Source organism: Corythoichthys intestinalis, chromosome 16 (genome assembly GCF_030265065.1).
Source record: "Corythoichthys intestinalis isolate RoL2023-P3 chromosome 16, ASM3026506v1, whole genome shotgun sequence".
Classification (NCBI taxonomy): domain Eukaryota; kingdom Metazoa; phylum Chordata; class Actinopteri; order Syngnathiformes; family Syngnathidae; genus Corythoichthys; species Corythoichthys intestinalis.
This window is the reverse complement of record NC_080410.1, coordinates 33,384,591-33,402,001: the sequence shown is the minus strand read 5'-3', so window position 1 is coordinate 33,402,001 and position 17,411 is coordinate 33,384,591. Positions and strand designations below refer to the sequence as shown.

At 38.9% G+C, this 17,411-nt stretch overlaps 1 protein-coding gene across 1 annotated transcript in view; it reads left to right on the top strand.

The window, feature by feature from the left end:
- Positions 1-644: 644 nt before the first annotated feature.
- The window catches only part of abcc1 (ATP binding cassette subfamily C member 1 (ABCC1 blood group)), a 40,546-nt gene continuing 23,779 nt past the window's right edge, over positions 645-17,411 (top strand). The window contains exons 1-12 of the mRNA XM_057861580.1: positions 645-782; positions 1,588-1,764; positions 7,253-7,381; positions 9,832-9,969; positions 10,080-10,205; positions 10,373-10,434; positions 10,884-11,015; positions 11,910-12,134; positions 12,222-12,399; positions 12,495-12,656; positions 14,780-14,872; positions 16,234-16,437. Coding sequence (XP_057717563.1) covers positions 720-782; positions 1,588-1,764; positions 7,253-7,381; positions 9,832-9,969; positions 10,080-10,205; positions 10,373-10,434; positions 10,884-11,015; positions 11,910-12,134; positions 12,222-12,399; positions 12,495-12,656; positions 14,780-14,872; positions 16,234-16,437 — 1,689 coding nt within the window. The 5' untranslated portion in view covers positions 645-719. The remainder of the gene's footprint in view (positions 783-1,587; positions 1,765-7,252; positions 7,382-9,831; positions 9,970-10,079; positions 10,206-10,372; positions 10,435-10,883; positions 11,016-11,909; positions 12,135-12,221; positions 12,400-12,494; positions 12,657-14,779; positions 14,873-16,233; positions 16,438-17,411) is intronic.

The window sequence follows — 17,411 nt, the reverse complement described above, 5'->3', positions numbered from 1 at the left end:
CTAGACGTCCAATCCATTTTGACTGGGAGAGCCTGACAGTTTCCCTGTCCAATCCATTTTGACTGGGAGAACCTGACAGATTCCCAGTCAAAATGGATTGGACATCTAGCGCCATCAATGGCACCAAAAGATGAGCATTTGCAGCCAGTTCTCTCAGTTTAAATGAATTGGACATATGTCATTATCAATAGCAGGCAGTGAGTTAATAGTAAATATTTACTTATTATTATTATTATTTTTACAATTTTTATTTATTTATTTATTTTTCTGTGTTTATTATATTAGATTAATATCATTATAATTGAGACCTAGCACCCACATATGTGGCCATACTTGTATACCAAATGTTGATATTATAGCCAACATAACCCAAAATGTGATCTATGTATGCGGACGCCAGTTTTTTATGAGGTTTGAGTTTTGTTTTTGATAACCAAAAATAGTCACTTGTCCTAAAAAGGGTTACCCAATATACGAAAAATGTACTAAAAATTATACCATAAAAGATAAAACTCATTCATTCTTGTTGGGATCTTTTTCAATTTAAGAAAGCAGCCAATGCTTCTCCTGTACAGCAGGTGGCAGCATTCTCTTGCAAAGAGTGTGTTTGAGTCACGGTCCGGCGACTAAAGAAGAGGCGGCCACCTTCCGCCTGGCATGTGAAGTCACAAGTTACGAAATCAGAACTCCAAACAACCCGTTGTCACGACTTCTATTCCATGACGTCCCAGCAAATGGGGCTTGACACATTCTGCAGCCCGGACGGTTCCGACCAGTTCTGGGTAAGTTACTTTTCCCCCCGTCTTTTGACTTAATTTGCAGTATGTTTACGTCTTTTCTGTTTTGTTAGCTACCGGTCGCCGGTGTCACATGCTAGTTGAGTAGACGTCCTTTTCCCAAAGATAGCTATGTAGCAGTCAATTAAGTGTACAAGTTGCTTGAATAACCGGCTTAACAACAGACAACATGTAATTACATTCGGCGTGTGTAACCTCCCATGTTCTCGCAAAACAGTCTATAACTGGACTTACTAATGTTGTAACCAACACGCATGACTGACCAGAATAGAGGTGCTTGAAAGCCTATCATGTATGAAGCGTTTCCAAGGCTACCTTCTGCACCTTTCTGATGACTGTGTCACCACTTAAAGGTGGTAAGAATGCCGTCCATGTTAAAAGTTGAAAATGGGTGCACCAATGTAATTTTACATGTAGAAAACGAATCTTTCACTGAAATCTCGCTGTCATTGTCGTTCGGTCCAAAACATTGCAGTAGGGAACGCCCACTTGTTTTTCAACAATTTTAGAAGTGACGTCACAACGACAATTGATGATTATGCCTAGCTTTCTAGTGCTGCGCTAGCTGGAACAAGATGACCGAGCAACAGTTTGGTCACACAGACCAGCAACAACAGAAAAGAAAGTCCATGGATAACATGCTGGCAGACTGCAAAAATCTGCAGCTCATTCTGGGTGTGACACAGAACAGCATTGACAAGAAATCTAAAACATTGTTGTTTGAATTATCTGGGCTCTTGCTATTTTTACAGGATCCAAAATAACATAATTTCCCCTTATGCTACTACAGGATTGGGACCGCTCATGGAATACTACAAACCCAGACTTCACTCAGTGCTTCCAGAACACTGTCCTGGTATGGTTGCCATGCATCTACCTCTGGCTGTGCGCCCCACTCTACCTCATCTACCTCCGCAGCCACAATCGAGGTTACATATGTATGAGTCACCTTAACAAAGCCAAAACTGTGAGTTATACAGGACACAACACATATGGACAAAATTGTTGGTAGCCCTCTGTAAAGTATGGAAGCGTATTAATTAGGGCTGTCCCAAACGACTAATTTCCTACCGATTAGTCAGCCGACTATTTTTACGATTAGTCGACTAATCTAACAATTAAAAAAAATTTTTTTTAACGAATTTAATAATGAAATTTTTGTTAAAGCTTATTAATTCAAAAAAACATTTTGGAACACCTAAATTCTTTATTAACGTATAAATAAATAACATAAATATCAATAATAAATCACAAACAATGAGGTCAAATGCTGCTGGCATAAACTGGTGCAAAATAAATGTAAACGGAAACACTGTGACTTCACCTTTTTAACAGGAGTCAAAACAATTCTTACTCTTTTTGCGGTATGTCATTGTCTATATTGTTCTCAACGTTAAAATGAATTGCAATGTCCCGGACAATCATTTTCAGAATACTTTGTGTGAGTTCAAATGCTCTTTCCGGTGTGCATTCCGCATTTTTTGGGGAGGGGAAAAACTGTTCAACTTTTGTTTGTTTTAACTTGAAGATAACACAGAGGGCACACTGAAATATTACCACAATTATTTTGAATGAAAGGCACACATACCCACAGTAACAAAAATTAAGTATATAGTATTAATTTTATAGTATACTACTATATGTAAAACTTTATAATATTAAATAACTAACATTAGTGCAGTCATGGATTACAGTAAGCAGGCCAGTGGTGTTTCCATATATATTTATTATATTATGTGTACCGGTATACAGGATATATGTATATATTTTCCCAAAATGGGAACTTCCATGATCCTAATAAATTTAATAATAATTTTAAAAAATATATAATTATATTAATTATTTTATTAAATAAAAATGCGCATTGATACGACGCACATAAAGGCAACTTCCATTTAAAATATCATTAGAGAGTTTATGGACTTACAATCCGCTAGCTTGTTGTTTCTTGTTGTCTTCAAAAATTATAATTGTGTTCGTTTATAGCCGACGTGCTACCGTGGTATGCAAGCTCAGCTTAGCAAAGAGTACACACACAGTGGCACCCTCCATATTTTCCTTGAAATAATTCCAGGCTCTGGTTATTCTGGTCAGCTTTTTTGGCTTTAAGCCGCTTTCACGTGTAACCATCTCTGCCCTTTTTGGAAATTGGCGGTGTTTTCAACTCCTCACAGGCGATTCACTTGGCTCGTTGTCGTAGGTTCATCTGGGTTCGTCCGATTTCCTCCTCGGGAAGGCGGCGGCGTGTATAAAAACACCGAGAGGCGTCGGATGGCTCTTTAAGGATACTTTTATTGACCAAAACAAAAACGTGGGGGATGAAGCCACTCAACTCGGCGCGACCCACGCACTTTTCCAACTCGCCGATCTCGCTCCCTCTCTCTCGCTCCCTCTCTCTCGCTCCCTCACTCGCCCACTTTCTTCCTCTTTGCTCAATCTGACAACGCCGGTCACATTGAACTAACAGCGGCCCCCTTGGGGGTGCCAGTAACAACCGCTTGTATCGCGAACGCCTGCCATTCTAAACTTTATCAGCATGTATTTTTTTTTTTAACCCGTCATTACCCGTCGACTGTATGTTTTGGCTGTCGACGCATTTACGTCATCGATGACGTCGGCAACGTCGACTAGTCGGGACAGCTCTAGTATTAATGCCACCAAAAAATAAAATAAAATCCAGTATCACTTTTTTACATGATAGTTTTTACGTGATAGTTACTAGAGCTGGGAATCTTTGGGCACCCAACGATTCGATTACGATTACGATTCAGAGGCTCCGATTCGATTATGAAACGATTATTGATGCACCCCCCCCTCCTTTTTTTTTTTTTTTTTTTTTAAATGTTTTGTACATTAGTTCCAAAATTGTTCAAAAATCCTCTCAGGCTAAACCAAACTACTATTTCAGTATCAAGTTAACATATAACAGTAAACAAATATACAAAAATAACAGTAAATAAAAAACTCCAGTCCCCATTCTGTATCAGCTTTAAACTACATTCAATTAATTTAATGTTGTAAATCAACTGTTACAGTTGTTACAATTGCTCCCGTTATTCCATAATTTCCCCTCTGTCTACTTTTGTCAAAGTTTTAAAACTATTTCATCATTTAAAGATAGATTCAAGACAAGATTCTGCAGATTTAGGAGTATTTTAGATAAAAAGTTAATTAGGTTCGCTATAACAGAGCCTTCTAGAGAGGTCTATTGCTTTAAGATGGCGGCTGTTTACTTAGCCGGAAAGTCTGTCATTTCGCATCTCTCTTCAATAATACATGTTCTCACACCGATGTCGTCTGTCAGTTTGCATCTAGTTCTACATATATATGATCTCTACTGTAGCCGTATGTTTGTAGCATCTAGCAACTGGGCGTTGTTTGTAGCAGCTGTCAGCCACAGTCAGGTATGATTGTTTTTTTTATCTAGCGGCATGAGTTGAACATGATATTTACTCTCGGGCCGTTCCTCATTGCGTCCCAAAGACCGCGCTGACTTTGTTTTACTTCCGCTTTACCTGGTATAATTCAATAATCAGAATTTGGATATTTGTGAATCGTTCTCGAATCTTCCACGGCCGAATCGCGAATAATCTAAGAATCGGAAATTTTGCACGCCTCTAATAGTTACTACGTTTTTACATGATAGTAATCACGTTTTTACTAGGGCTGTCAAACGGTTAAAATTTTTAATTGAGTTAATAACAGCTTGGGCAACCATGACTGTCGGTGGTGGCTGCAAGTGGTATATCTTCTCTGCGTTGTGTTCAATACAGGGTGTTGAGTAAAAGATCATCTCCTGTCTTTCTTCCCCACATCGCTCGCCACAATAGATATGTCTTTTGTGAACAAGTTGCCAAAGCTTGTGCCAATAAAAGGGGCGGTCCAATGAACGCCTGTGTCCACTCGCATTTCACTGCCGTTTTAGCCTTCAATATGCAAAAACGCCGTGATTATAATCTGTTTGAGGCAATGCATGGGCGGATAATTCCATGCATGCGTTAAATGCGTAAAATATTTTAACGTGATTAATTACAAAAATTAATTACCGCCCATTAACGCGATAAATTTGACAGCCCTAGTTTTTACATAATGGTATCACGTTTTTATGCAATATTTATCACATTTTTACATGATGGTACCATGTTTTTAGACGATATTTATCACCTTTTTACATGATGTTATCACGTTTTTACATATTACATTTTTACATGATAATTATCACGTTTTTACATGATCATTGCCATGTTTTTACATGATTGTTATCACGTTTTTACACGATAATAACCACATTTTTACATGTAGTATCACATTTTTATATGATAGTTATTATTTTTTGGCATGATAGTTATTACAGTTTTGCATATCGCGTTTTTACATGATAATTATCACGTTTTTACATTTGTTTTTACATGATAGTTATCACATTTTTACATGACAAGTATCACGTTTCTACATGACGTCAAAACGTGATAACTCGCATGTAAAAACGTCTTTTTTTCCATCGTGAATAAAGGGAAAAACCCACAGTGTTCAAAAGTTGATCCTTGAAGTGTGAACAACAGGATAAAAAAAATCTTAAATAGCATTATTATGTGAATTAGAATCATATTTTGAGAGGATTTGACTATATACAACAATTTGGCAAAGCGCAGATGACGAGAAATTAGTCTTTTAGTCGGCCGTTTAGCCACGCCTACCATTATAGGGCTCTAGCGTCCCCAACAGGAGGATGACGTCGGCAGGGTCATGATTTCATCTGATTCAGAATTCAGCCCATTGAGGGGGAATTATTCAGAACGAGGAAAATGTGACGAAGACAGCTGCAAAATGTCATTGTTTCAGTCTCTCTACTCTAATATTTTTACAGGATATTCTTTTTATCAAAGTATTTTTCCCCAGTTGCTAAATAAATGGTATGTACATGACAACAGTCTTATGCTAAATAGAATATGAAATAATTAAAATGCATTTATTCAGTACGACATGGCAAAGTTGCTCCATAATGGTCAAAACTGTCGACTTCACCTTTACTGTTGCACATCCCGAACGATATTTTATGCCACCGTAGTTAGTCCGGTATTTGTCATTTCCCTGCCCCGGCTTCAGAGAATGTAAACAAACCAAGAGGCGTGACAGCTAGCCGACATGCTAACCAGAATTGAGTGACATCTCAAAGTCTTATTTTCGCTTTTCGAAGCAAAAAATCACACAAAACTAGCCCGCATGGCAGGATGTATCAACGGAGAACTTTTCTACATGTCCGTCCTTGATAAAACATAAGTAAATATTCCTTTATGTAAAGAAAGTTTGTAGTGTTTACTTTGTAATTGCTGTATCCGCGGCCATTTTTAACACAAAGTAAAAATTTGACAGAACACCGGGCACACAAAGAGGGTAATAACCCAAGTATAGAGGGGGGTGTGCAAACAAGCCACTGGTCGTGGTCGAGTGGCATTCTTTGTGGACACTCAGCCACAAAATGCAAGCCACCTCCGTATTAAAACGTGTGCCACGAGCCCAGTTTTATAATAATAATACAAAATACGATGTTTACTCACTTCCTCGTAAGTCCAATGGTCCCACAGTAGTAGGGCTTGTTTTGGCCAATATCCGCAGTGAATAGGAACCCTATGAAACCAAAAAAGGCTCACATTCCTCTTCCTGGTGCAGCAACAATTTTCTGCAGTCGTTTGGCTTGCCTGATGCGAAAAATAATTAATCAGCAAAATCAGCTGAAGCCGCAGTCTATCTGCATGCTATAAGGCAATGCTGTATTGTGAGATGCTGACCCGGGTGACGTCACATTTGCATTCGTCCTAAACGCGAGACTGAAGCCGGAAGTCGCTCATTTTCATGACACGGGATTCCAAAATTGAATATATAAAACGATCGCTTCCACACACATCCACGCAGTCCATTTCAGCATAAAACACCGCGTGAAATATGAAATAAACATGCTTTTTGGTGGCATACGCACTTCAAGACCTAGAGCAAGTGACTATTTAAAAAAAAAGAAGTACATTTTATCAATTAGTATTATATTTTAAATGATCAATTAATTGGTATTGTATTTTTTAGATTTTTTTTTGTATAATCACGGATTATTTATATATGAAAAGAATGTCAATAAAAACTGAAAATAAAAATGAATAACATGAAAATGAATCAAAACTGGTTACGGCCCTGAGTACACTTAGGTCTTTGAATGTGTTTACTGTATATTGCAATTCCAAGCCAAGTTTCTGCAGATTGATAATCAAAGGGATATCGGCTTGATGTAAACCAGATTTTTACTTTTGTCAGGTAAATCATTTTTCTTTCATTAATAGAGGGGTGCCAACAATATTTTTCCAGTTGTCTAGTTGTGTACTCTTATCCACTCAATATATATTTGCTTGTTCAATTAACTATGTGCCAATTTGTCAGAATAGCGATAACTGTTGTCCTATCTGCAGGCTTTTGGCTTCCTTCTGTGGATTATCTGCTGGGCAGATGTTTTCTATTCTTTCTGGGAAAGAAATTCCGGCAGTGAAGTTCCTGCGCCGGTCCACCTAGTCAGTCCAACCATACTGGGCTTTACCATGGTTAGGGAATTTTAACATTCAGTTCTTTAACATTTAACATTCTTAACATTAACATTAACAGTTAAGTTAACATTCTCGTTTGTGTGGGAGCAACGACACTTAAGGTATACACTTATACTGCGTTGATTGCTGCAGTTTGGTCTTGGGCTATTATCGGGGAATAGATCTGACTATAGCAGTTGTTCTACAACAACCCTTAGCAAAAAGTATGGAATCACCAGTCTCGGACAAGCACTCACTCAGACATTTTATTATGTAGAACAACCTCAGATAAAAAGCTTGAAAAATAATGAATTAGTTCAAAAGTGCAACTCGTTAGCATTCAGAAACACTAAAAGAAATGAATAAAAACATTGTGGTGGTCAGTAAATGTTACGTTTATAGAGCAAGTACAGGGAAATAAACTCCATTCTGAAGAAAAAAATATGGAAACACTCCATTTTGAGTAGAAAATACAGACGCACCCAGTCAACTTCCTTTCCTTAATTGGGCCCCTGCCTATAGGCCTGCCTAGATTAGATCTGCTCGTTAGTCAGCAGTTAAAACAGTGCAGTTATCACAACTTGGAGGGCTGCTGGACCAAGTGGATTCACAAGAATCATGGCTCCAACAAGAGAGATGGCTCTTGAGACCAAGAAGAGGATTATCAAACTTCTTGAAGAAGGTAAGGCTACACGTATGGTTGCCAAACATGTGTGGGCTGTTCACAGTCAGCTGTATCAAAAATCTGGACCAATTACAAGCAGCATGGCAAGGTTGTTAAAGTTAAGCGTACTGGTAGACCGAGCAAAACATCCAAATGTCATGACAAACAACTAAAGGCCACATGTCTTGAAAACAGAAGATGTACAACAAGACAAATTAAGAAGATATGGGAGGAAGCTGGAGTCAAGGTATGTGACAGAACTGTGCAAAATCGCCCAAGGGAAATGGGATTTTCATACAGGAAAGCTAAAAGAAAACCATCATTGACATTTTAACAGAAAAGAACACGACTGCAATGGGCTAAGGAGAGGCAATCATGGACTGTGAAGGTTATTTTCAGTGATGAGTCAAGAATCTGCATTGGACAAGGTGATGATGCTGGAGCTTTTGTTTGGTGCTGTTCCAGTGAGATTTACAAAGATGACTGCCTGAAGAAAAACCTTAAAATTCCCTCGGTCCTCGATGATATGGGGCTGCATGTCAGGCAAAGGCACTGGGGGATGGCTGTTGTTAAATCTTCAATAAATGCACAAGTTTACATTGACATTTTAGACAGCTTTCTTATCCCTTCAATTGAAAATATGTTTGTTTTCAAAATCATTTTCCAAGATGACAATGCATCATGCCACAGAGCTAAAACTGTTAAAGCATTCCTTGGCGAAAGACTCCTTCGTTCAATATCATAGCCTGCAAATAGCCCAGATCTCAACCCTATTGAAAACCCGTGGTGGAAATTGAAAATAATGGTCCACAGCAAGGCTTCGACCTGCAAGGATGATTTGGCAACTGCAATCAAAGAGAGTTGGCACCAATTTGATGAAGAATACTGTTTTTCACTCATCAAGTCCATGCCCCAGAGACTGCAAGCTGTCATAAAAGCCACAGGTGGTGCAACTAAATACTAGAAATGTGTTATGATTGTTATTTCTTTGTTCGTTTTTTTAATGATTCCATATATTTTTCCTCAGAATGGAGTGATTCTATATCAGGGCCGGCCCAGCCTATACGCAGACTATGCAGCTGCTTAGGACCCCTGACCACTAGGGCCCCCCCCCACAATCTGGCAATTGTTTAATTTATATTCTATTTTGTTTACTACAGTTTGCTTAATATGACTTTTGTGAGTTTTGATACTTGATTACAAGCTTAAAAAAATAAGTTCTTCCTTAACTTCTTTCTTTCCTCTTTTAGAAAAAGGTTTGGGGCTATCTACTGTAAGTATTGACAATCATTTGGGGAGAGAAGTTTGAAGTATGCAGTGCAACAAAATCTGATTAATATACAAAATATGGACGTATGAGTTGGATTGCATGTATGGGTTTCACAGTACACTGTGACGAAATGGTGGGCCAAAAATATGGGCCACTTTGCATTATTTTGCTTAGGGCCCCCAAATGGCCTGGGCCGGCCCTGTTCTATATTTCCCTGCACTTGCTCTATAAATGTAACATTGACTGACCCCTACAATGTTTTTTATTCATTTCTTTTAGTGTTTCTGAATGCTAAAGAGCTGCACTTTTGAACCAATTCATTATTTTTTAAAGCTTTTTAGCCAAGTTTGTTCTACTTAATAAAATGTTTGAGTGACTGCTCGTCCGAGACTGGTGATTCCATACTTTTTGCTAGGGGTTGTATATCGGAATTTTATTCGTATAGAGGTAATCTTAAAAAAAGTCCATATACAGTATCTGCCGGCCGATATACCGTTCGATCTTTAGTCCTATAAATGTGTACATGTCTTCCAGTTGCTGGCCACTCTGATAATTCAGTATGAGCGAATGAAAGGGGTCCAATCGTCTGGAGTATTGCTAGTTTTCTGGCTGTTGGCCTTGCTATGTGCCACAATCACCTTTCGGTCCAAGATCCTCCAAGCACTGAACCAGGTCTGTCTACCACTGTCAGTAGTTCAACAGCAGTTGACGATCCCATTTTTTAATAATTGATACTCCACAGTTCTTGTACTAAAAAACTTGAATTTGTGCTTTTGTTCTAGCCATCAACAATTTCTGTATGGAGGCACACCACCTTTTTTGTCTACTACACCTTTCTGCTGATTTCACTGATTTTGTCCTGCTTGTCAGATCAACCGCCACTCTTCTCCCAGGTTGTCAAAGATCCTGTAAGTCACTTCTCTCATCTCTAATATCAAATGTGTTACTTATCTTCGAGATATGTAGATGCATGTCAACCTCTTCCAGGGTTCCCAACTCAGTGCTTTATAAGTCTGGCGGGGTTCTACAATTTTTTCCCCTTGGTTCTTACTGATATTTCATGTGTTTTTGCTAGAATCCTTGCCCTGAACCTGGAGCCTCTTTCCTTTCCCAAATAACATTCTGGTGGATCACCAGGTAAGCAGTAGCACCAATTTCATGATGATATTATATTGAGTCTTTGGACAATGATACGGTATTTGCCAATGTTACAAAATCTGTCATGGTTCAATTCGATTCGAGAGCCTTTGATTCGTTTGACACGATATGTAGGCATTTAACAGTTCGCATGACACAATGAAAAGTACAGAGTAATATTGACGTTTTTTTCACAATCTAATTGCCTTTGTTTTTGCCCAGGTAACTGTTATTCTATATTTTGTACTGAAATGCTATGAATTACAATTTTACAAAGTATGTTATTAAATGCATTCATCCACTAAAATCCTTTCCAATTCTTAGTTTGTTCATTTGTTTTTTTAAATATTTGTGGGACAAATATTGCCATATGATTAAAATATGCTTAATCAAGATTAGTTTATTACCAGTCCTCTATTTAATGAGCTTAAACCATTGTTTGCCACCAGGATGATGATGAATGGCTACAAGCATCCTCTAGAAGAGAAACACTTGTGGTCTCTGAACTCTGAGGACCGCTCACAGAAAGTGGTACCAAGGCTGGTTCAGCGCTGGACTGCAGATTGTCAGAAAGGAAAAAGGTCAGGAGTCCAATGTTGCTTTACTCTTTGCGAAATTAAAAATTGTCAAAATAATAATATCTGGATGCTGTGTTGTTTTCGTCAACAATGACAATAACAAAAATATTTCGCAGACGAATTTTTTTTTTGTGACGATGACGAGCTAAGAACGTGGCTTGGGAGCTAGCTAGCAAGCTAGGCTGCGCTCCATCTTGCTCATTTGAAAACACACGGTAATGTTTGTTTTCTTATCTCGGCAAGAGAGAATATGCAATGTTGCTTTAGCTTTTAAATGGATGCTGAGTGATCATCACACACTAAATGTAACCGGTCTCGTCAGCATAGCATTAGAATTAGCATCAACTTTAGCGTGGCGAGCATCCTCTTAAACGCTTTAACGACTTAAAAAAAATTTATTTATTTTTTTTTACATAGTTTGTGGCTTCTAGGTAGGTTTAATTGAAAATAATGTACTGCTTTTCCTGCTGAGTGTGTGTTGTCATCACAAAGATGGCGTTTTCCTAATAGATGCCAGAATATGTGCTCGTCTGTCTCTGTTCATTTGAAATTGTTGCAAACCTTTATTTATTTTACGAGTAAAACTTTTGAATTTTACAGACAAAAACAATTTGTGTACCGTAACTGCCTATTAAAACTAGACAAATTTGTATGAAATTTAAAAATAACACATTTAGAAATTACTAAAATATGACTGAGACTAATAAGTGTTTTCGTTCAAAAGACTTAAGACAAGAAGTAAAAGGGCTACCAAAAACAACACTGTCTGGATGGGGATGGTTTGACTCTTGGCGATTTTGTTGTCATGGTCTCCCCTTCCAGTGACTTCTTCCTGCTCTTGCCAACTCATATGTGAGTCATGTTAATAGGGAACTTTCTACATTTCCTTCTTCCTAGAACAGAACAGAAGACATTGTACTCTCCCAAGCGGGCCCATAACACAAACAACAAGGAGAGTCCAGCTGCGGAGGAGTCTGAAATCTTACTCGTAAAAACCACAAAAAGAAAAGAGCCTTCCCTGCTGTGGGCTCTGTGCCAGGCCTTTGGGCCATACTTCCTCATATCATGCTTGTACAAGTTAATCCAAGACATCCTCATGTTTGTTGGACCTGAGATACTTCGGTCAGACATGAATAATATTCCTTTAATTATATGAGCTTGTTGTTATTATTTCAATAAGGGTAATTCTTTTCACTTGATTGTCTCCAGCCGTCTGATCCAATTTGTGAACAACTCCAGTGCCCCCACCTGGCATGGCTATTTCTACACAGTCCTACTTTTCCTATGCACATGTGTGCAGTCACTCATTCTCCAGAGGTATTTTCACGTCTGCTTCATCACAGGTATGCGCCTGCGCACTGCAATCGTTGGAGCAGTCTATAGGAAGGTATTTGCAATTCATGAGGTCTATAGTGGCTCCAAATGTGAAGCAGAATTTTCAGTCAATTTTTTTTTTTTTTTTTTGCTCATCTGCTCTCTTAGGCCTTGGTCATCAGCAGTGAGGCCCGGCGCAAGTCCACAGTTGGAGAGATTGTCAACTTGATGTCAGTGGACGCTCAGCGCTTTATGGATCTCATCGCTTATATTAATATGGTATGGTCCGCCCCACTGCAGGTGGTGTTGGCCTTGTATTTTCTCTGGCAGGTAAGAATCTATTTCAAACCACTTATGCTAGATCTACTCTGAGATTATTTCTATAACAAAATAGCTCAATGTTAGACTATGGCGCTTCCATGGCTTCCCCTATGAATTACAGTGCTGGCCAAAAGTATTGGCACCCCTGCAATTCTGTCAGATGATGCTCAATTTCTCCCAGAAAATGATTGCAATTACAAATGCTTTGGTAGTAATATCTTCATTTGTTTCGCCCGTAATGAAAAAACACAAAGGAGAATTTAAAAACAATCATTTTACACAAAACTCCAAAAATGGGCCGGACAAAAGTTTTGGCACCCTTAGCCTAGTACTTGGTAGCACAACCTTTAGACAAAATAACTTCAAACAACTGCTTCCAGTATCCATCAACAAGTTTCTTATAATGCTCTGCTGAAATTTTAGACCATTCTTCTTTGGTCAACTGCTCCAGGTCTCTGAGATTTGAAGGGTGCCTTCTCCAAACTGCCATTTTAACATCTCTCCTCAGGTGGTCTATGGGATTCAGGTCTGGACTCATTGCTGGCCACTTTAGAAGTCTCTAGTGCTTTCTCTCAAACCGTTTTCTAGTGCTTTTTGATGTGTTTTGGGTCATTGTCCTGCTGGAAGACCCATGACCTCTGAGGGAGACTTTGCTTTCTCACACTGTGCTGTGTCTCACATTATGCTGCAAAATTTGTTGGTAGTCTTCTGACTTTTCCATGCGCACAATCAAGCAGTCCAGTTTCAGAGGCAGGAGAGCAACCCCAAAACATCAGGGAACCTACGCCATGTTTGACTGTGGGCACCGTGTTCTTTTCTTTGAAGGCCTCATTTTTTCCCCCTGTAAACTCTATGTTGATGTTTGATGCCTTCTCCCAAAAAGCTCTACTTTTGTCTCATCTGACCAGAGAACATTCTTCCAAGACGTTTTTGGATTTCTCAGGTTAAGTTTTGGCTTTCCAATTTCCATTGAGTCCTCTGCAGCAGCCTCACAGTCGGATATACAGGGATTAAAGACGAGAACACACAACAAACTCCAGCCTGACTTTTTTATATCTCTGGGTCCGAAGTGGGGTCTTCCTGGGCATAGAGTCCCTTTTCATTCAGACGCCGAGAGATAGTACGGGTTGACACTGTTGTACCCTCGGACTGCAGGACAGCTTGAACTTGTTTGGATGTTAGTCAAGGTTCTTTATCTACCATCTGCACAATTTCGTTAAAATCTCTCGTCAATTTTCTTTTGCGTCCACATCTAGGAAGGTTAGCCACAGTGCCATGGCCTTTACACTTATTGATGACACTGCGTACAGTAGACACAGGAACATTCAGTTCTTTGAAGATGGACTTTTAGCCTTGAGATTGCCCATGCTTCCTCACAATTTTGCTTAAGTCCTCAGACAATTCTTTAGTCTTCTTTTTTTTCCTCCATGCTCATTGTGGTACACACAAGGACACAGGACAGAGGTTGAGTCAACTTTAATCCATTTTAACTGGCTGCAAGTGTGATTTAGTTATTGCCACCACCTGTTATGTGCCACAGGTAAGTAACAGATGCTGTTAATTACACAAATTAGAGAAGCATTACATGATTTTTGAAAGGGTGTCAATACTTTTGTCCAGCCCATTTTTGGAGTTTTCTGTAAAATGATAATCATTATTTTTTTCCATTGTCTTTTGTGTTTTTTCTTTGCAAGCAAAATAAATGACAATATTACTACCAAAGCATTTGTAATTGCAATCATTTTCTGGGAGAAATTGAGCATTTTCTTACAGAATTACAGGGGTGCCAATACTTTTTGGCCAGCTGTGTAACTGACCTTCCCACTGGCTAGTATACAGTAGATTTTTTTTTTTTTTTAATGCTGTCGCTGAAACTTTTTTTTTTTGTTTCAGTAGTGTGAAGATATATATACACACACCCTTATACCTATGGATTATTTTGTTGCTTGTAGACCTTAAGTCATTCACTGCCATTGACAGTTATAGTCATCAAATTCATTTCGACTGGGGGCCGGCCCTCCCAGTCAAAATCCAGACATTTATTTGTGCTGTGGATGAGATGGACGAGTAGATATACTGTATTGTGAAAAAAATTATAAAATCCTACCTAAACTGTTGTCACTCTCTTACAGAACTTGGGCCCGTCTGTTCTGGCTGGAGTAGCCGTTATGATTCTAATGGTTCCAGTCAATGCTTTCATCGCCATGAAAACCAAAACCTACCAGGTGAGATGTTTTCGACATCTACAATGTCAAAGATATACTCTCATATTTATAGTATTCAGAAGTTTGTGGGCCACAACCAATTTTTATACAGCCTGCCAAGTCAGTCTGTCTGACTTTTGCCATTTACAAGATAAATAGCGAGTCAGTCTGGTCTTCTGTGGTTAGTCCTAGATTTCAAAATTGTTGCTTTGACTGTCAGAAGACAAGTCTATCACTATGGACAAATTTTGTTTCGGTGTTCTCTTGCACTTCGAACCAGTGTTGTTTTTGGCAGCCCTTTCAATTTTCTTTTGGACGATAATACTTATGTGTTTGTCTTCATCTAGTTTTTGTTGACAAAAACTCAGACTAATTTAGTCTAGATTTAGTCAACGTTTAGTCAATATTTCCGTGTGTAAAGTTTCATTCCAAAAACAAATAAATAAGAAAGGTTTCCAAGTTCCAACTATTTCGAATTAACATTGACAGACGAGCACATATTGTAGCATCTACAAATCTATCACGTGATAAGACACACTCAGCAGAAAAACAGTTCATTATTTTGAATTAATTATATCCACCTTGAAATGTATGTAAAAAAAAAAAAAAGTTGTCCAAGAGTTTTTGAGAGGACGTGTGCTGTTAGCAATAGCCTAATGCTAAAGCGACTGTGAACGCTATGCAAACGCTACAAGTTACATTTAATGTGTGATGATCACTCAGTACAGACCTCTAAAAGCTAAAACAGTTGAGTTGCGGGGGGTGCAGCACGTCACATAAGTGACACAACCAGACACTGCTACGATGCAGGCTAACTACACATCAAATGTCGCATATTGTGAACACGTGACCAAAACTATGGCGCATTTTTGTCCCGTTCTTGTCTCGTCAGACGAAAACTGGCATTTGTGTCCTTATGTTTTAGTCTTCGTTTGTTTTAGTCTATTATTCGTTTTTAAGCTCGTTATCGTCTCGTCATCGTCATGAAAAAATTGTTGGTCGACGAAATATTTTCGTTTTAGTCATCGTTGACAAAAACAACACTGCTTCAAACAAGACTTTACGATGGAGCTGGACACTGAAAAAATTTCCATTGAGTCCCCTGCAGCAGCCTCATCGTCGGATATACCGGGGATAAAGACGAGAACACACACCTCACAAGTCCCAGGAGTGTTAAAAATATTGCCGTAATAATAGCCGTTGCTCTCTTTCGGTACACATCAAGAAGTCCCACTTCATGTGCTTTGATTTATCGGTCTATGGGTCTTATAGATGACAAAAATCAGGCTGGTTCTTTTATTTGCATGCTATTGAATAGATTTTGTACACTTGTCCTAAATATTGAAGTAAGTAATCTATAGCTTTAGTGTTTTATTTTGCAGGTAGCTCAGATGAAGAGTAAAGACAGTCGCATTAAGCTGATGAATGAGATGCTGAATGGTATCAAGGTACTGAAGCTGTATGCTTGGGAGCTTGCCTTCCAGGGCAAAGTATCAGATATCCGAGAACGCGAGCTACAGGTACTGAAGAAGGCTGCTTACCTTGGGGCAGTTTCTACCTTCACTTGGGTCTGTGCACCCTTTTTGGTGAGTAATATAAAAAATGTTCTCCCTTTCTGGGTTACACGTCCTCCAAATGCAGGCATGAAAATCTCTCACCTTTCGGCGAAATTCGCCGTTTTGAAGTAAAAAAGGATGACCTACGTGAATCGTGTAGATCCGAGGAGAAATTTTTTAAGGGGGGGGGTCGGGTGTAGGTGCCGGTTACCTTCACGGTTTACCATGCTATTAAAACGTCGCGGTTACAAAACCACTAAAATTTTCCGTCATACAGTAGTACGTAATCGTTATTTTTCATGTGTCAAAAATGCAGCCAGAAGTGGCTTGGCGCGGCAGCGCTTACCCTTTCCCCTGTTTGATGCTGCGTGTGCCAGTGACGCTATTCCAGCAAACCCAAAAACAAGCACTCCAAATGCAAGGCGTACTTTTCTGCAATTTATTGATCTCTCACATCGTGGCAACTGAAATATACCAAATGAATACATTTAAAACGTTGTACATTCGTATTTTTCCAAGTGTGAGTAGCTTCAACAGTTTAGCTTCATGAAAAGGTTCGCCAAAAAAAAAAAAAAAACACACATTTTCCTTTCAAATTCAATACACAAAGTTACTAAAAACTTACAAAGACGAATGATAGGCAAGGCTTAGCAAGGAGAGCAACTTCATTGAGGTTAATCACAGCCGCTGAGAGAGAAACAAGTTTGAAAGCAGGAGGGGAGAAAAGAGCGTCAAAGATCGTTAATTGCGACAGATGATCTTGTTCTAAGCACAAATTCACGTTCGCTGGAAGAGGAGAGGTCTCACTCCCAATTTTTTTTAGATGAATGCATTTGCCAGCATATTGAATTTGGTGAGTAATGGTTTCAATCGTTTTCATATTTTGCGTTATGACAAGTTACTGCCGTTCGTTCCAGCTTGCATTGAACACTGCCAGAGCTAGCCAAATCTCTGGTGAAAAAAATAGCTCCTGTTAAGTTAGCGTCAAGCTTGTGTATTTAATG